Source organism: Macrobrachium rosenbergii, chromosome 5, assembly GCF_040412425.1.
Source record: "Macrobrachium rosenbergii isolate ZJJX-2024 chromosome 5, ASM4041242v1, whole genome shotgun sequence".
NCBI classification, from domain to species: Eukaryota; Metazoa; Arthropoda; class Malacostraca; order Decapoda; family Palaemonidae; genus Macrobrachium; species Macrobrachium rosenbergii.
Window position 1 is genome coordinate 56,821,624 of NC_089745.1, and position 20,749 is coordinate 56,842,372.

Sequence of the window (20,749 nt, forward strand, 5' to 3'; positions counted from 1 at the left end):
ATCAGTATGTCGTCAACGTAAACAACACAGAAGGGTGGGTTGCCCAGGATTTCGTCCATCAGACGTTAGAAGGTCGCACCTGAGTTCCAAAGGCCAAAACAGCTGTAGTTGAAGGTGTATGTGCCGAAGAGGGTGATAATGTTCGTTTTTTCTATGTCCGCCTTTGCAGCTGGGACTTGGAAATACTGTATCCCTTCAACAGGTCGATCTTCATAAATATTTTGACACTCTCTATCTGGTTGGTTATTTCGACAATGTTCGGCACTGGGTACTTGTCAGGTACTGTCTTGATGTTGAGTCTCCAGTAGTCGCCGCAGGGTCGCCATGTGCTGTCAGGTTTTGGTACCATGTGTAGGGTAGATGCCCAGGGGCTAGAGGCTTTTTGGCATATTCCTGCCTGTTCTATGTTCTGGAAAGCTTCTTTGGCTTGAGCGAGTTTTTCTAGGGCCAAACGTCTAAAACCGGTGTGCACTGAGGGACCTTTGGTGATTATGTGGTGCTGGATATGGTGCTTTGCAGGTTTGATCAGGTTGTGCTGCAGGTTGTCCTTAAATACCTCCAGGAACTCATGTAGGAGGTGACTTATCTCTGGTGCTGGAGTTGGTGTGATTAGGGCTACAGGTGCTGGTCATGTGATCAGCTTCTGTTTCGCTATGTCTACCAGCATGTTGTGGGCTTTAGGACGTCTGCTCCTAAAAGTGCGACTGTTACGTCTGCTGCGACAAACATCCAGTTGTGCTGCTTCCTGCTGAGTGACAAATCATGGTCCTTTTCCCGTATATTTTCAGCGGGGCTCCACTGGCAGTAGACACCTCTAGGATGCTGGGGTTGGATTGAGCTGTTCATGCGGGTTGGCTGGCACGAATGATTTGCATGCGATGGTGTCGACCAGGGACTCTGTATTTGATCTTTTGTCTGTGATGAATGATGAAAAAACACATTTGAGTCTTTTTGCCTGTACTTGGAAGAAAGATAGTGGAAGGCGAGCATGGTTTTTCTTATGAGGCAGCTGGTCTGACCACCGTTGACGTTTATTTTGTTGGGTCGCTGCTGTGACCACTTTGCATGTTTCTTGACGTATGGCAATCAGTTTTATATTTCAGGCTTCACTCCCTGAACCCCAGTGGTAGAAACAAATGCCCATGGGACGTTCTTCTGTTTTGGGCCTGTACTTGGGTTTGTTTTTCCACCTGGAACTCCGGTCGCTGTGTATGGGGGCGGCGGGGCCCTCTGGATCGCTGTCTGTCTCTGTGTCGGTCTGCTGCTGTGGCTGTGGGGTAGCTGCTGCTATGGGTGGTTGTGTAGGCTCCGTCAGCTTGTGGGACAGGTGGACGGTGTCGACTGTCTTCAGGAAGTTGTCGAGGTCCATGGTTGAAGTGTTGGGGATGGCCGCGACTGCTTGGCAGGGTAGTTTTGTGAGTAGGACGTCTCTCACAAGGTCCAATGTAGTCTCTAGGTGGCCATTGGTGGGGATCGTAACTAGCTGCCGCAGTTGCTTGTAGACATGCGACGGCTGCTGGTTTCCTATTGCTGCCCCTTTGTCGTCCAGGAATTTCCTAGCTCTGAGGGTTGGCAGCATGCTGAAGGACGAGCTTAGTTGAGCCCTAAGTGTTTCGTAGGTGACAGTTGTCTGTTGGTCAGCGAGCCATTCTGCAATCTTCTTGAAGACGTCTTCTTGCAGGAACGAGGGTGGCGTCAGCTTTGTGGTATGAAGAGGAGATCTTCTTAAACCTGAAGATGGTCTCCGCTCTGAAGAACCAGGCCTCTGGGTTGTGGGTTGTGAATGGTGGTAGGCAGATGCTTGCTGCTGCAGTTTTGTTGCTAGATGAGCTGGTGCTGGCAGTGGCAGCGTCAGTCATTTTTGCAGTCACCAGTATAGCGAGACGGCAGGTAAGAGGCAGGTTCAAGGTATTCTGATTTTTTGACACAAAATCTCTGACAAGTTAAGAACTCAAACAGGGATGTCTATAATACAGTCAGATGTGTTTTCTGACACCTAAAGAATGGTTAACAATCCTATATACAATTTAGGAAGAGATTGCAAATACTTATGTTTGGAAAGCTTGCAATGCCTTACATACATTAGTAATTACAGTTCTAACAAGGACATAAAGTGTCTTTGAAAAATATATAAAAGATCATGTGAATCAAGAGCGCTGGATCTGTTTCCTTAGAGTACTTGGTGTGTCATGTAGATTTTGTTTTGAATTGAGCATCCCCTCACAGCCCCTTAACCAGTCATGATTCGATCTGTCATAAGGCTAGAGCGGCCGTTTTTCTTCTGAAGGATTATAGGTACATTCAGTTGGTTAAATCTTTGGCCTTTGAAACAGCACTGGCATAGTTTCCTGTATTAGGTCACTACATTGCACAACTTCACTTGTAGATCCAAGCTCATAGACAGTCCTTTGCTTATCATAACCTAAAACACATATTGTATATGCTGCCGTATAAGATGACCCCCCCCCATTTTTCATGTGAAAATGTAGGTCTAGAAGTAAGTTCACCGAATAAGACAGCCCGCAATTTATTAAATTAAATAACTACGTATCAGCTGAAGTAGGCATAAGCAATGGTGAGGTAATTTAAAAACATATTGGTACAGTAAATAAAGGATAATATTTTATTTGCAATGATTAAAGTATTTTAAAACCATTTTTAAACAATTAAAATCCTTCAAATTCATTAACATGTTCATCATCTGATACCATAAGTTCGTTGATGACGTCTTGTGGTATATTTGTAAGGAAATCTTTGTACGGATCAAATTCCGAATCTGATGGATTGTCAGTTTCTGCTTCTTCCTTTGCAAAGTTTACTTTCAACATGAACGGAGCTTCTTACTTCCCCCTCTTATTTTTACTGCTAGTTGGTGTGGCCATGATAATTGTATTTGAATAATGGTATTCTAGATAAAGCTAGTAATAAAATGAGAGCTTGCCCATCGTAATCTCTAATTATGGTAATTACCTACGGTAATTACTGTAATTTTAGCAGTTTTGTTTACAGTATGATAGTTGTGTCGCTAGTGATTCACTTGAATTACTTACGGTTTGTACCGTTATTGCAGGAGTTTTGTTTACAGTATCGATAGTTGCGACGGTAGTTAACTACTGACACAGCTATCGACACTTTAGGGTTATAGCCTATCATTAAAAATCTCGGCGGGATTCAAGGTTTGCTTTTTATACTCGGCGTATAAGACCACCTGCCATTTTGAGGGAGATTTTTTTAGGTTAAAAGGTCGCCTTATACGCCGGCATGTACAGTAAGTACAATCACACAGTTACGCTTGGTATATTTATTAGATAAGAAAAAAAATACTCTTTCAATGTTCACTTGAAGATTTACAACACATTCAGTCATCCAAAATGCTTAGGAAATGGCTTTTACATACGAGCAATGAGATTAAATGGAGTAGGGTTTTCTCACTGTGAGTATGGAACGTTGGCGCATTGCCAGCATCCCACCGAACTGGTTCATCAGTTGAGGATATCATGTATTTTTAATCATGAAAAACATTTTGGATAATCTTATGGCAAAATATTGTATACCAAATACCAAGTGGTCTGTATAGACATACTTTTTTGCTGATGATTTTAACATTTTTGTGGGCCTTCTTTTTGGCTTTAAATGGGCATGGAAGTTAATCAGTGAATAGGTTTAATATGGTGTGGGTATTTGTTAGGGAGCTCAAGGGCGGTTTCCACAGCAACTGAAACAATAGCTTGCCAAATATAGACTGCTTATGGGCACGAAGAAGACTGCATTTAGCAATGCCTTGTATACTAGCAGGTATCTGTATTATGAAAGATTTATATTTCAGTGGGTAGAATATGTTTTGAAATGTCAACTCAAAAGTAAGTTAAACTTTATTTTTCATATGTATGGATTATTGTTTTAGTAATTTAAAGGAAAAGAGCACTGTCACGTAGTTTAGTACAGTATCCTTGTTATTATCAAGCCTAGTATTACCAAATGTAGTGAGAAGTCACAATTGCACGTGATTACCTGTTTAGTTGAAAAATTGAAACCCCAAAAAAATGTCTGACTCCTTTATATAGAAATTGAACAGAAAACCCCATGAAGAAAATACCCAAAGAAGCCTGGGAAGTCGACTGCAAATCCTTAACAAAGGTACTTGGTTAAAATGCTAAACAATTTAGGGAAAATAAAGGTGTCTTTTCATCAACTGAATGTGAAAAGGTTGTAGAAAAATCAACATTTGTCATTTTGTCGTGACTTTAATTCTCATCTTCATGTGGGTTGCAGTAATTTACAAGCTTATATTGATAATCATAAGGCACTATTAAAAGTATCCATAGGAACTTTTATATAGCTTTCTTTTGTTATTTTATAAAAATAATCATACAAATTTCACACAAGGTATTTCTGAAGATATATGAATTTAATAGGGCACTTTCAGGAGAAAAAGTGATGTAGGTCATAAACTTCACAGAAATAAAAATTACGTAAATGCATATGCATATGCATACGGATTTTGTAGGGCATATTCAGAGGAAAAAAGTTTTATATTCGCTCATCAACTTATGCAAAAATATGATTCTGTGCTTTCACTTTAGCTTAAAAGTGCGGAAGGTTAACTGTACAGTATATGATGTAAACAAATAAAAGTAGATTTACTGTACGGCACTCCAGTTGGTAAATATAGCTGTTCTATGACAGGTGAAGTCCTGCTATGATACCACTTGCACTGGAAATAGGAAGTTGCTTGTGATGCGTTTTTTCCTATCGAACGGATATAGTTTGCAGATTTATCACTTTCATGTGATCAATTCAGTATTTCGTTCACATAGGAGAAAGGGAAATGTAAGCGTTCCAATTTGTAAAAAAAAAAAAAAAACTAGTTCACATTCTGAAGAAATTAATATACCGGAAATTTAAGGACACTTGTATTCTAATGCCACATATTTTTTTTCAGGTATTGGAACGCCCTTGGCATCTCTCATATACATTGTTCATAGTGTCATTTGGCATGCACATCAATTATGTCCGTTTCGCTCTTCGAACACCATTATTGTTATGGCTCTTAATCTCCTGGTCCTTCAAAGTACGTGTCTATGAGGTATTTTGCCAATTTTGCCACTTCACCTTGATCATGCTCCTGGAGATTTCTCAAAGTCTTCAGACCTCCAACTCCTTCCACGCATCTGACAATCTGAGAATCGTCCTCTGTTTTCTGTTGATGACATTTTTCTTATTAGAACGAGTTCTTATTCTTCAAAGGGAAATGGGAGATTCCTTTTTAATATGGACAACGGTTTCAGTTTTGAAGTGAGGGAGTCGATTGTTTAGTTCTCCCTAAGAGAAGGGTAGGGCGCGCAAGATGTAAAAGGGTGGAGAAATCTAATTTTATGTCAAACCTTATAAAAGGGGAAATTTGACTTAAGGATGTTGTTAATGACGATGATTATGATGATCATCAGCTTTATCATCATAACGATCATCATCAAAGTGCTTGGACGGGACGGGGATGGGTGGTGTGGGGGTAACTCAATTTTGGAAAGGTAGTGAAAGGGTCCCTATTTTTCAGAAGATTACTATGTAAATGTCTGTGTTTTAAAGAGAAGTATTAAAGACGCAGTTTAGATTATAAAGGGTCAGCAAAGATATCTTTTTTAAGAGGACCGTATTATCAAAGGGTCCTTATTTTTAAGAAATGAGGGACAGGGTGCAGGACAAAGAACATAAAACTTAAGAGTTTAAGCTAAAAAAGAATTATTAGCTTTACAAGAGAGAAGACACTACATGAGTTTTTTTTAATATAGTTTATTACTCTGAAAGAAAGTTAATTCGGTTTAAAGCAATATAGTTTTTGTACCAAACGTTATCTGAAATGTTCGTGGAATTATTTAACTAAGTTGATGTTAAAATATATTTTTATCTCTATGAAAATAGTTTTCGGCATTTTCATATGTATACTACCGTGATGTATTTCAGGATTATGAACAATTTAGAGCAAGAAGAAATATTACATTCGCTAGAACACACCAGTAAAGAAATTTGACTTATAAGTAACAGAGCTCAAATGCTAATCCACATATAACAGCAAAACTATTCACATTCAGTCTAACCTGGAAAATGTTGTTGATAGCTTCTAGTGCCACCACCATCAAACCCGACTCGTCATCCGCTAAAACTCCACACAGGCACGCCAGCATCCCCAGCTGCACTAGTATTGATATTTGAGTAGGTGTTCCTCCAGAGGTCAGGTTAGACAGAGCCCATGTGGCCTCTTTCCGAAGCTCCGGGTCATCCTAAGGAAACAAATCTTCATTATTTATACAGTGCAAAAAGAACGGGATACGTTGGTAACTGCAACAAAAGTACGATGGTAATGAAATAAAGATTTGTGAATGTCCAGAACAATGCATGCATAAAGTACCAAAATTAAAAGTAAAATGTAATTTTTATATTTAAAGCGTTTTCAGAATGTTAGCTAAGATTGGGGGGTTTAACTTATTTCGAAAATCATTCGATGGGAACTAGTTTTTCTGAGAAATGTTTCTTTTGAGAAACATTACAGTTTGCCGATTAGATAATCATTAATAGATAAATCAAAAAAGTGTTAAAGATGAAAATTGAGTGTGATTTTCTTATATCTGCAGTTGTTCTGGACATTGACCAAAGATTTCAAATGTTAAAATTGGGTTTTACTTTTTCCAAGGAAATGTTTTATTACTTTTCCAGTGGTAAATTTTAAAGATGATATTATTATTAAAGAAAATTTTTTATTATTATTATTATTATTATTATTATTATTATTATTATTATTATTATTATTATTATTATTATTATTATTATTATTATTATTAAGGACACTGGTTTGGAAAATCTTTCCTTGTATGTAACAGTTCTAAGTTTACCATTGTCGCTTAGTACTGTACAAAGAAAACAAGACTTAAAGGATTTAAGAGTATGAATTTTGATGGGAGACTATAATACTTGGGGTTTGCTCTTGCAGATTCTTGTACGTACGTGTTAAAACTTAAAGAATATTTAATATGTCCTTTAAGGTGTCAGAGTGGGGTCGGCATTTTGTCGTTTTCATGATTTGATAATTTATGCGTATAGGTATTCCATTGTTTTTAAGTTGTAATGTTGGGTATATCTTCCTGAATCTTGTTCATCTTCTTCCGGCCTAGTTCTTTATAGCACAGTTTTGATCCTAGTGATCCCTGGCGGAGTGGCATTTACACGTATTATTAGTCATTTTGCACTGACAGAGATTTTCCGTACTCACGAAATTTAGTAAGTCTTTAGATGAAACTAACACACACACACACACACACATATATACAGTATATATATATATATATATATATATATATATATATATATATATATATATATATATATATATATATATATATATATATATATATATATATATATATATATATATATATATATATATATATATATATATATATGTGTGTGTGTGTGTGTGTGTGTGTGTGTGTGAGTAAACAATATCATTTAAGCATTTTTACATTTCCTCCTTTAAGAGCACTTTCACAATTCCTTTTCTTAGTAGCACCGGATGTTATTTATCAAAGAAATGGCATAAGTATTCATCGTTGTGTCTTTTAACCAGTTAATACTGGAAAGGAGAAAAGTTACAAGAAAGTGAGGTCCATGAAGCCGGAGTCCTTATGTTCCTAAGCTATTATATATATATATATATATATATATATATATATATATATATATATATATATATATATATATATATATATATATATATATATATATATGGAGCTTATAGCTTATAGCCATTTGCCCTGTTACTGTGTAGCTGAAACCAAGGTATACCCTGGAAGGAATGCACTCACCTTGTCAGCTGCAGCCATGAGAGCAGGAACCACCTGCACATCAATGACCAGCTGGATTTGCTTCGGCGTCCCTGCCGTGATGTTGGAAAGGATCCACGCAGTCTCTCTCGCAATTCCAAGCGTCCTGTGTTTCAGGAGCTCTCTGTAGATGGGTAGGGCCCCTGCCTCGACTATGGCGTCAGTCTGAAGAGATGGTTAGCCTGGTCTGATTTGTGGTTTTTGGGATTTTCATAAGTGGCAAAGTTCAGAAAAGACTCGAAACGAGATCGTCTTTTATATACCAGATGGATTATTGCAATTTTTATATAGTTTACTTTAAGTTTAATAAATATATACTTGGTCTTGTATAACTTGGTTGTTCTGTATTACAGTAATTTTTTTCCTTTTTAACTTTTTAACATTTGTTTAGTTACTGAATTAGAAGTGTTTTGAAGTGGAGATTTGATAAAATAGCACTAAAGGAAATTATCAGTATTATTGATTAATTAGTCCCTTTAATATTCATAGATATTTCCAAAATAACCTGTGAACCATCATTGGCAAACATAAAACTCCTCAGCTGAGATGCTTCTAGCTAAGTTTTTTCCCCTTTGTATATAGTCTGAGCGTGTTTATGTTTCCAGCCTAGGCTGCATACCTGTTGGAGTTTTGGATAGTTTTCGTCCTCGTTGTACCTGATGGATATTTTGGAAATCACGATAATATGAGTCATCCAGTCTGTTCCCTCATTCTTGCTATATTGTTCTAAGATGCGAAACTCTTTGCTTTCAGCGGGTTTGATCTGTTCGTAACACTGCTGTAAACTACATGAAGCTTACAGGATTCAAAATAGGGTTTCAAGTTTGACCCAGTATGTCGTACTTAAGCTGTTGTTTTCTTACCTGGTCGTGATTACCAGCTGCTATGGTGCCAGTTGCCCTCAGGGCAGCGGCAACGACTCTCTCATCATTAGAGTACAGCCTCTGGACCAGCTCCCTCACAATACCACATTGTATCAGGTCATCGATGCCCTCAGATCCAAGGTCGGCAAAGTATGCTGTTGCCCACAGGGAATCCACTGAGCATGAAACAATGAAATTAGTTCTATTCATGTATCGTGGCTTTTGAAAGGTTTGGTGTCCAGCGTTGAGCCGTCATTTGATAAAATTTTTAGTAGTTATTAAGATAAACTGTTCGTGATTATTGTTTAAAATCAGTAAAGTTGCAATAAGATAACCATTTATAGTAGTTTGCAGTGTTGAAATTTTGCAGTCTCATGTTCGATTATGGACTTTCTTTCATCGATTTAATTACACAAACAAAAACGCAGTTTCCTGCACAGTACTGTTTTATATCCATACTAATTTAGAAAGTGGTTTAGTGGATTACTGCCAATTTTAAAATACATTACCTTGTATCTGAGCATCATAGTGACTGACGAGCTGTCTCAGAGCATTGGCACAAAGTTTTCTGTCTTCAACAGATATGTCTGGGTTCTTCGCTCGGAATAAATTCGTCAGAACCCAGCATACCTGACGCCGCAAAGTTATCTGGATGACGGGGGAGAGAATCCTTATGTTAATATTGGATGGCTCTGGTACTTTATTTCGTTCAAGTAGTGTACTTGATAATGCTATGCCCCTCTAACAATTTGTCCCATTTGAGAGAATATGACTGACGACTAAAAACAGAAAGGAATAATTGATGTTTCCTAGATGATTAAATAATAAATCTTGTCGTGAAATAATAATTTGTTCAAGAGAACAAAAGGGCAGTTTTGAACCTATGACTTCAAATAAGTAACATTTATTACATTACGGAGTGTGTGAACTTTACACTGTTACATTAACTGGTGAGCATCAATTATGTTAACGTCAGTAGACGACCTCCACTTTGCCCCAGATTTCCTGATCCGTCCTATTATCTTTTTCAGTTGTAAACGACCTTTGAAGTATAAACGCCTTACAATACAGTAGAACATACGAGAAGTCTTGTAAAAGGAATGAGGATCATGCACAGTCAATCTACTTGTTTTAGAATCAAGTCTAATGAAGATGATTGTCATGAAGTTTTGAAATACTTGCATCATAATGAATGACTGGGATAGGTTGATTTTTGCCGTTTTGAGTTCATCCATTGGAATATGGATGCAGCTGGTGGTCTAAGTGGACTAGACATTTGGGCTAGAATCTCGAAAATACCACTGGGAGCTTAGCATTCATATTTCCTTATCCCTTGAATACAATACTTACGGGCATGGCTGGTGATAAAAGATGAACCAGGGGCTGAATCACTCCGTTCTTTACTGCTTCATCTCTGCAGTCCGGGCCGTCGCCTATAATGTTTCCTATGGCCCACACCGCTTGCTCCTTGACGTTTTGTTTTCCGTTCTTGACGAGGTCGACTAGAGGTGGTATCGCACCAGCCTCTGAAATTATTGTTAATTTTTTTTAGACTTCCAATCATTGTTTTCTTGAAAGGGATCAGATACATGTAATAATATCTTGGGATAGATACATGCATTGTACAAAGAACGGATCTTTCCAGATGAAGTAAGTAAAGCCTAACCTTATTTAAGGCTCTGCTTCTCCACCTTAAAGATGTTACCTTTATTATTTACATATTTTTTATGCATCGTTATTGAAGGAACGTAACAGTGTGCAGTAAACAATGAAACAGTGCAGTGTGAGCTCTTGTTGTGTTACGAATGTTACTTTGACATTTTGGTTGCGTGTTCTAAGTTGCTTTAAAAGTATATATATATATATATATATATATATATATATATATATATATATATATATATATATATATTATAATGTGTGTGTGTGTGTGTATATATATATATATATATATATATATATATATATATATATATATATATATATATATATATATATATATATATATATATGTGTGTATGTATATATATATATATATATATATATATATATATATATATATATATATATATATATATATATATATATATATATATATATATATATATATATATATATATATATATATATATATATATATATATATATATATATATATATATATATATATATATATATATATATATATATATATATATATATATATATATATATATATATATATATATATATATATATATATATATATATATATATATGTATGTATGTAAAAGGTCATTGTATGCTTTAATTGCGTATGTCGTTTATTTTCACGAATTTGATTCTAAATTGCATTTACGTAATAGTTTGAAATAGAAGGAATGACGTACATACATACCTACAAGTGCCCAGGTATGATCAGATGCACCAGATGCTATGTTCGTGACTGACCAGGTAGCCTCTAGTTGTAGGTCGGGACTGTAATTGATAAATATGAAGTATAAGGTCCACTGAAACTCTCTCTCTCTCTCTCTCTCTCTCTCTCTCTCTCTCTCTCTCTCTCTCTCTCTCTCTCTCTCTCTAAATAGATTGGAGTTCGTTTTTCTTCATGTGCTCTGCATAAAGCAGATAGTATTATTACAAGAAACAAGAAAATAAACAGTGGAGATTATTTATGGAATTCTTTATGGAATTCTTCATAACCACCTAACAGTAAAATGAGCATTTAAAGTCGCAAGTTGCCAGTTCACGTACATGTCATGCCTGCCCATGCATTTGACCAAGACAGGCAATATGCCGGCCTTAATGAGCTGCTTGACGGGCGGTTTGTCGTTGGACAAGAGCTGGCGGGCCTTGATGGCGTTGTTCACTTGTATCCTTCGGTCAGTGTGTTGCATCCCCGTCACGATATCGTCCGCCAGTCCTCCGATGTCGTCCTCGTCGTCAAACTTCTCTCCCTCCTTCCCTCCGCTGCCCCCCTCGTTCTTCGGATCCTTTTCGTCCTCCTTTCCTCCTTCCGCTTCTTTCTCTTCTTTCCCGTCTTCGTTCGATTCGGTCGCGGTGTCCGCAGTTTCGTTTTCCTGAGACAAAAAAAATTATTTTTTAATATACACTTGACTGGATAAAGCAGTGGTAGACGTGGAGCCAAGTTTGGTTGGAATAATTGATTTCGTCTGCATATTTAAGAAAACGTGGAAAATAGAAACAAATGAACAAAAGCGTAGACGCCAAAGCTTCTTGGTGAAGCTTAGATAAGTCGCACTTGCAAGCCCTGTTATTTGTAATACGAATTAACATAATAATAACAATCATATACAAAGGGGATGGGTTAACGCAGTAAGAACAGTTTTATACAAAGGAAATGAATTAACACAGTAAGAACAATTTTATACAAAGGAAATGATTTAACACAGTAAGAACAAGTTTTATACAAAGGAAATGATTTAACACAGTAAGAACAATTTAGACAAAGAAGAAGAAATTTAGGATCTTCACTTAGGTAAAATTCTACAGGTTTTTATTTATTTTGCAGGATATAGCATTTACACAAGTTATGGCCTTGTGCAGACAGTGAATTACCATTAAATACTTATACGAAGTTTCAGAAGAAATCGTATCATAACTTTAGACTGTCTTGCTTGGGAGAAAGGTCCACGAGCAAGGGTTCCACTTTGATTTCATTGTCAATTTCCTTACTCCCCTTTTTTATACTATTTGAAAAAGGGGTCCAGTCTGAGTGGAACGTAAATACTACTACAATTTCGAACAAGGGATATTTTTTAGGACCTTTTAGTTAGTTTTTAACAGTTTTTATAAAAGGACGTTTTTGGGTGGGACTGGATTTTCAGGAATGACAAATTTTAGGTTGTAAATCTGTTGTCATGTGTTTGTTACTGAAATTAAAAACCTAATGCACCACAGTTTGCTGGGGAGGAAAGTTATCTAAAATCCACATATATATTTCTGGACTTATCACTTCGTATAATTAAGTCTATATATAAGTGTATATTTTTATATCGACGTTGTAATTCAAGAGATGTTATTTAGTATCTAAGGCTCTTGCGTATACAACATCGTATAGCATTAGAATGAAGTATTATTTGGGCCTTATATAAAGAAGTGATTAGAGAGTAGCCTCCATGTTGGTGTATTTTATGAAATGTAACATTCTGGATGTAATAGCAGTTGCAAGATGAACTGTTCTTTATTGCAGTGCACCAAGCTGAATTTTTTCATAAGTCTGAATCTGATTCATTCTTTGAAAGTCTTCACCTGGATATTGAAGATTTAGCTTCCAAATGAAAAAAAAAAATTTTGGTTGCGATATTAGATACATTTGACACTTCACGCACATTTGTACATAAGCACATTTGGTACATAGGCACATTTGTACATAAGCTCATTTGTACACAACGAACGATTGACTGGTTGCTATGGTTAACTTTGATTGGTATTTTTGGATTCAGGTAAAAATATTTTCGTTTTTTTATCCACAGTTTTTATTTCAAATGGTGCATCAAGTTTTTAACGAATTTTAAGGCTAATTATTATTATGTAAAGTAATAGAACTTATGTAGTGCAAAAATTATAGCTCACCGTCTTTCTTACAAGAAAATTATCTGAAATTAGTGAAAATGATTAAAGGTATATCTTTCAACAAAAGCAAGTGCATTTTAAAACAAGATTTATTTAATAGAATTATTGTTAAAAGTTTAGCGGTGCCAAGTCACTCAAAAAATTCGCGTGCAATTTTGTTTTTATGTTTTGTTTAAAACAAAACCAGGAATAAAATAAAAAAGAAAGTTGGCTGGGCATCCCACAAATAGAAAAACTTTGTGGTCATGTTAAAATTCAGAAAACTGAGATGTTAATGTTGTTCATAACCATATGATTTCACGCAAAGCTTCACCACTGTCACCACTTCTATAAATGTAAAGCAGAAAGCTGCAGAAATTCACTCCGAGGCTGCATTGAAGTCAGTTTCATTCCGAAGGCAGTGACGTAATCAAAGCGGCTTCACCAATCAAGCTACAGATTTTTACTTCCCAAATTGAGCGTGTTAGTGTTACCGGCATTTGATTTATTGCAACTCCAGAAGAGTTTGCTGTAGAAAAAATCACAAATTCATGTTTGTGACTTCATGAAGCTCAGCTGATGCAATGGGCTTTCGTACGAGGCACGGCACTTCTCATTAGGCAAGAACCAATTGTTTATTTTCTCTTTATCACTAACATCATCTTCAGAGAACAAGATTTGCCCATCTCAAGTGATCATTTGCTGTATCACCTCAAAGTCAGACTTACTAATTTATACAGGTCTGAATTATAACTTTTCTCTGAGCTACAAAACCGTTTTTGAGAAGCATGGAGCAAAAGCTTTTCTTCGCTAGCCATTTTAACAATTTTATCACGGTTTGTCAAAAGAAGAAAATGTCTTATACATCGGATTCATATGAAGTAAGCAAGATTAAAGTGGGGACTATTTTGCATAAGTATTTTCCCCCAGAAAGCTGCAAAATGAAGGGTGATTTAGTCGTAGGGAAACGAATTATCTACTGAGCTCTTTGCTCTTGTCTTGTATGAAAAAAAAGTATGGTTGCATTGCATAAGAAGTGGCTTTGCAAAATGGAGAAAGCTGAGCTGATCATGTTGAGGAGCATTAGGCACTTTAGGGATTAGCATCTGTCGTAAACAGTTTCTTTTGCAGTTACAGCTGTTAAAATTAGGCTTATCTCTCAGCAATTTTTGTACAATTGACATTGTTTAGTTATCAGTTTTTTAGTTTTGTAACGTTAAAAAATGTTCAAGTATCTCTTGATTATTACCTTGGAGTTGAAAATTTCACAAAGATCGCGAGCTAGTTCGATCATTTCAGCGGTTAAATTGTTACGAGATTTCATAATTACTAATTTGGGGTAAAATTTTCGCATTTATCTCGTGATAGTTCCTGTATAAATGACCATCACAATTAAATTTGTCACAAGTATCTTATATTTATCTAATCTCACAAGTATCTCGATAATTAAGCTTGTGTCAAAAGTTTTATACTTATCTCCATCATACATTTTCTCCTGAAATACCAGAAATATCTTTTATTTAATCTGGATTTAAAATTGTCGCTAGTTTCCGTTGATATCTAATTAGAATTGCCACTCGTATCTCTTGATAAATCTGGTAACCTATAATTTATCCACAGTAAAACGTATCATTAGTATCCCTTGATGATGCTTCTGCATTTAATTCGAGTCAAAAGTATTACTTGATTTAGCGTGTCAGAAGAATCACCTTGAGTTTTTTTTTTTAACGCATATGACTTACTGGGCGAAGAGGACGTCGACATAAAATCTGAATAACCAGCATAAACAAGATAACTCTCAGCTCAGCCTCTCATTACCAATCATATGCATAATTTTTCCTTTATAAATAATTGCGCCACGAAAGGAAGCTGTAGCAGAAGAGGCTGCGAATGCCGTATTCGAAATAAGGACTCCCTTCTCTCACCGTATCAGGGGATTCGTTTTGGTTATCTGTGGTTTCGTCCCTTTCAGGGTTTTCTTTCGAGTCGCCGTTGCCATCGTTCGCATTATCTGGTGGGGGTTCTTCCTCTGTTGCATATGTCTCTTCTCCTGCTGCTGCCGGTTTGCCGAGGCGAGTTGGCTGTGTGTGTATACATTGGTATATGTGTACGAGAGCATTATAATTTGTGGGCAAGTAATTGTTCAAGTTATTTATAAATGGACTAAAAAAATGCTTATACTTTATTTCCTATTATACTTGCGAAAAGGACATTTGGTGTATTCATTTGAAATTATAAGTTTCACTGTTGGTGTCTGAAAGTTTAATTAAAGAAGATAAATATTTTTTGTTCACTCCTTAATGTTGAAGAGTAGAACTATCTAAAAAAATTAAAAATGAGCATATATTAGAAATATTTATTATCTTGAATATTTTCGAATACTTACAACACACCCACCCTACCTTGTGGTGGTCACTTTCGGCATCGTTTATTTTATTTCTATTATTCAGTTCCTGTAATGGGAAGGCAAGAAACACAGTTACAAGGCATTCTGAAATTGTCCTTTGCAGGACAATTTGTAGCCATTTTGATACTATATTTAAGCGGGTCATTAAAAATTTCGTCTTCAGTTAACTGTAATTGTTTTTGTTGCTAAGGTCATTCTAAAAGCAAGGCGTTAGAAAAGGTCGTTTTTTAACCAGATATTAGTTTGCCTCTTGTCCGTATACACCAGCCTGCTATGATTGTCAAGAATCTTTTGGTCATTTTGATGTGGTGTACTCTCAAAATAATTGTAATATATTCTTTGTGTGTTATTCAGTAACTTGCTACTTGATAACTATATTAAAAGCTCATCCTTTCAATTAGTAAGGATTTCTAAACATGTACAAAAACATATTTTAATTGAAAATTATTAAATTAAAGAAAAATAGATATTGCAAGTTATGGGAAATTATAGATTTATTCCAAAGTCGTGGCTGCGATACATACTGTACATACCTACATTCATAAATTGTATATATACTGAATATATATATATTATATGTATATATATATATACACATATACATATACATATATATTATATATATACACATATAGATTTATATACATATATATATATATATATATATATATATATATATATATATATATATATATATATATATAGATAGATAGATAAAATAACGCTTATATTCTTATGTTTTGTGTCTTTCTTGCGTCAGTTATTCTTTCTGGACTTTGTGGCTTACGATGTGGATGTATGTATATTTTTGTGTCATGTATTGACAAAATACGCTCTCTCTCTCTCTCTCTCTCTCTCTCTCTCTCTCTCTCTCTCTCTCTCTCTCTCTCTCTCTCTATCTGATATCTGATGGGTGTTACTTTCTGCCTTCTATTTTCTCTAATCCTTCACATTTCTTTTTCATTTTCCCGTAGTGAAAACCAGAATAACTTTCTTATTAAAAGAAAGCCGCATTAATAATTTCACTAAAAACAAACTTTACCTCTTGCATCTTCTGATGCTTCTCAAGTTGTTCTTGCTGTTCGCGAAGTTGTTGCATAAGTTGTTCTTTCTCCTGCTGTTGCTGCATTCTCTGCTGCTCTTGCTGTTCCCTGAAATACTGCTGCATCTTCCGCATCTGCTGTTGCATGAGGGCCTGCATCTGCCGCTGCATTTCGAGTTGCATCTCCAGCTGGTCCTGTGGGTAATGTTCCGGGGTTTTGGGAGGGTTTGACGGCGGATGACGCTCTTCGTTGTTGGTGCTTGGCTGGGGGTTCGAGTCTTTGGGCGCGTGTTTCGAATTCGGCGGCGCATGTTGCTCGGTTGCAGCCTCCTCAGGAGGATGGGAAGCTTCGGGATGGGGGTTCTTGATGACCGGCAGAGGATCGTGGTGTCCCACATCCTTCCGAGGAGTACTCCGGCGGGGTAGCTCGGACTGTGTTCGTGGTCTGGAAAATAAACAGTTACAATAGATTGAATAGAGGACTCATTCTCCAACTCGCAACGAACCACTATCGTCTACTAATATACCCGCTTCTGTAATAAGCAGCTGGATCAGCTGCACGGGTAGGCATTACTTGTCTGTCAGTATCATATTACACCTAACTGTTGTATCAGTTTAGCAAGTTCTTGTGATGTCAGTGTTTACCAACAGCATGATATTTTTTCCACATTATTATTATTAGGGTGCGTCTCACTACAGTAAAAGATGTCATAAACACATGTCAGCAACTTTTCACATACATATCACAAACGGGTTGGAGAACGAATCTTTGGCAAATGCTGGGTAATCGTATGAAGCACTGGTTAGAATTACCAATAAGTTATGGTAATATAATACTCAAACTTTGTGTGATATATGTGCAATAAGTAACCGGCATGCTTATGGTATGTTTTACTGTAGTGTGGAAGCATCGTTATTACTGCAGCAACAAACTGTTTGTGATGTGTTTGCAATAAGTTACCGACGTGTTTATGACAATGTTTTACTGTAGTGTGGACGCACCCTTATTATTGCAACAACAATCCTCGTATGTATTTTGTATGTATGTCGATAAAAGGATTGGAGAAATATTCTGGCCCCATTCATTGACCAATGACCTAAATACCACGCGACCCAGTAACGATTCCCCAAGGTTAATTGACGAGCGCAGTATTTGTATTCGTGGTATTGGTAGTTTTAAATATGTCTGTGGAATGATTTTAAAACTGGTGTTGCATACCTTCTTTAGCTGAAAGTGCATGTTAGAGCAGATCCAAAATAGAAGAAATTGTACGTAAAATTGTTTTATATTGATGGTTTTAGGAAAGATGGTTTATATATATATATATATATATATATATATATATATATATATATATATATATATATATATATATATACACATTTAATATGTGCGTGTGTACTTATTGTATGTTTATGTATTTTAAATCCTTTGCAGAAAGAGCTTTCATAATTGTTCCCGAGCTTTGTGTGTGGTGTGTACGTGAACGACATTGCTCACACCAATAATCACACTCAGGTTTTGCATGCAAAGCTTATCGCCTAGTTTAATTGATATCGACCCTGATCCTAATTTCGACCAAAAAAGACCCGCTCACACACACGCGTGAAGATAGTAAAATCCTGCTAGTTTATTCACTCTTAACAAGAAGCGTTGCAGTGGTTGATCGTTTTACAAAACATTTAGATTTTTTTATTTTTTGTTGAATAGTTTGTCTCCATTTGAAGAATTTTGAGCTTCTATAATGGTAGTCTTATTATAATCGTCACCGTCAACATTATTATGATATTTTTTGTATTATTTGTCCTTTTAATCATTCATTATTCACGTCATCAGCAGTAGGCATTCTCCGTATCGACTCAGGTGCTTCTTGAGTGGCGCATACGTCACCGACTGTGTCAGTTACCAGAATAGTTTGACCTACAAGGAGCGCAGCAATACATATAATCCTCAAACATTTATGGGGTTTCTATAGTAACGTAGTTTTACGACTGGGTTGTAATGGAAGTAGGCTGGCCGACTCGCCGACTTCAAACGTCGATTAGTCGACTACTGATAAAGGAAACGCAAGTCTGGAAGCTTTGTGTTTATTGAAAATTTAGGAGAAATGAACAGACGCAGTCTAAACCTTTCTTTCTGAGTGCAGTGTTCTTCCATCCATTCGTGGTTTTATTTGATAAGAATTTCTAGAATCACGATACGAACTACAGTCGCATATAACGGTAGTAATGTGACGCTTAAAACTGACAGATTGCAATATATCGAAACTTCTTGGTGTGTGGTGTAAAGCCAGACAAATCATTCATTATGATCACAGCATGGTCGTAAACTGCATGCGGATCTTTTGTCGTTTATAACTGAATCTCTCTCTCTCTCTCTCTCTCTCTCTCTCTCTCTCTCTCTCTCTCTCTCTATATATATATATATATATATATATATATATATATATATATATATATATATATATATATATATATATATATATATATATATTATATATATAATATATATATATATATATATATATATATATATATATATATATATATATATATATATATATATATATATATATATATATATATGTATATATATACATATATTTATATATATATTATAATATATATATATATATATATATATATATATATATATATATATATATATATATATATATATATATATATATATATATATATATATATATATATATATATGTATATATATATATATATATATATATATATATATATATACATATATATACACACATATATATATATATATATATATATATATATATATATATATATATATATATATATATATATATATATATATATATATATATATATATATATATATATATATATATAATGTAACGTATATGCATGCACGGGCCTGCGGACCTGGGTAGCATTTAATGTAATGAAAATTAACCCTATTGTTAAGTTTAAAATGTTCAGTAAATCGACCTGTGACCTTGAAAAATATTCATGGTAAAATATAAGTTTTGAAAAGCCACTAGCCCTCAGTTACCTACCTACAGTCAGAAGAAAATATAATGAAAAATAAAAGTTTTAGCTTTTAGATATTCCTGTGACTTACAAAAAAAAAAAAATAATATGGGTAATAATATTTGGGGAGATCAGTCAACAACCTCTGCCTAATATCATCAGATTTAGAGAAAAATTAAATATGGTACTATATTTTAAACAATATTTAGAAATAGCTCAAAGTCAATATAGCTTTGGGAAATTAATAACCAACCTCAAGATACATATCTACCAAATTTCTACAAACTAGAGAAAAAAAAATAAAAATTTGCACTTAGAAATGACCTAATATCTTGAACATTATGTCGAGGTCAAATTTACTTTGAAAAATCTATCACAGTTCCTGAGATCTAGAGATAAAATGCAAATATTTTGTCCCTTAAATTGGCCTGAGACTTGGAAAACTAGGCCAATGAAAAAAAATATTAGGGAAAATAAATCACTTACTCCAAAGACTCCCGATTATTGAGTTCCATCAGATTTAGAGGAGAAAGTAGACGTTCATGGTAATTAATAAATCATGTAAAACTATATCTTTCGACGCCCGTTGTGGGGGGGGGGACGTGCTAATGTCATCAGTGCACCTCGTGTGGTTCATTGTAGGCATTACTTAAGGTTCTTTGCAGCGTCCCTTGGACCTTAGCTGCAACCGCTTTCATGCCTTTTACTGTACCTCCATTCGTATTCTCTCTATTCCAGCTTACTTTCACCTCATAACAATTGATTCATAGTGCAGCTGCTTTGAGGTTTTCCTCCTGTTACACCTTGCAAACTGTTCTACTGTCAATTCCGTTTCAGCGCTGAATGACCTATATAGTGAGTCTTGTACCTGGTAAGTCGTTGAAACTGATGGGACACAGCTAGGATGGAGTAGGTTATGGTCAAGGAATCTCATCCTAAGAAGACTTTGCGAGAATTGAAATGTTAACACTTTGATCACTCTTCCGAAGGG

General features: G+C 35.4%; 2 protein-coding genes across 4 annotated transcripts in view; one reads left to right on the plus strand and one right to left on the minus strand.

Annotated features, from left to right (window-relative positions):
* LOC136838821 (uncharacterized) overlaps window positions 1–20,749 on the plus strand; it is a 93,481-nt gene that overhangs the window by 21,354 nt on the left and 51,378 nt on the right. The window lies entirely within an intron of this gene.
* LOC136838819 (importin subunit alpha-3-like) overlaps window positions 4,225–20,749 on the minus strand; it is a 45,129-nt gene continuing 28,604 nt past the window's right edge. The window contains exons 5-14 of one of the 2 annotated variants that reach the window (XM_067104434.1): window positions 16,741–17,185; window positions 15,217–15,372; window positions 11,471–11,796; window positions 11,115–11,194; window positions 10,088–10,263; window positions 9,247–9,385; window positions 8,738–8,913; window positions 7,857–8,039; window positions 6,096–6,278; window positions 4,225–5,200 (exon numbers count right to left, since the gene is read on the minus strand). In XM_067104434.1, the coding sequence (XP_066960535.1) occupies window positions 5,051–5,200; window positions 6,096–6,278; window positions 7,857–8,039; window positions 8,738–8,913; window positions 9,247–9,385; window positions 10,088–10,263; window positions 11,115–11,194; window positions 11,471–11,796; window positions 15,217–15,372; window positions 16,741–17,185 (2,014 nt within the window). In that variant the 3' untranslated portion in view covers window positions 4,225–5,050. The remainder of the gene's footprint in view (window positions 5,201–6,095; window positions 6,279–7,856; window positions 8,040–8,737; window positions 8,914–9,246; window positions 9,386–10,087; window positions 10,264–11,114; window positions 11,195–11,470; window positions 11,797–15,216; window positions 15,373–16,740; window positions 17,186–20,749) is intronic. The other variant, XM_067104435.1, reaches the window with a different exon arrangement.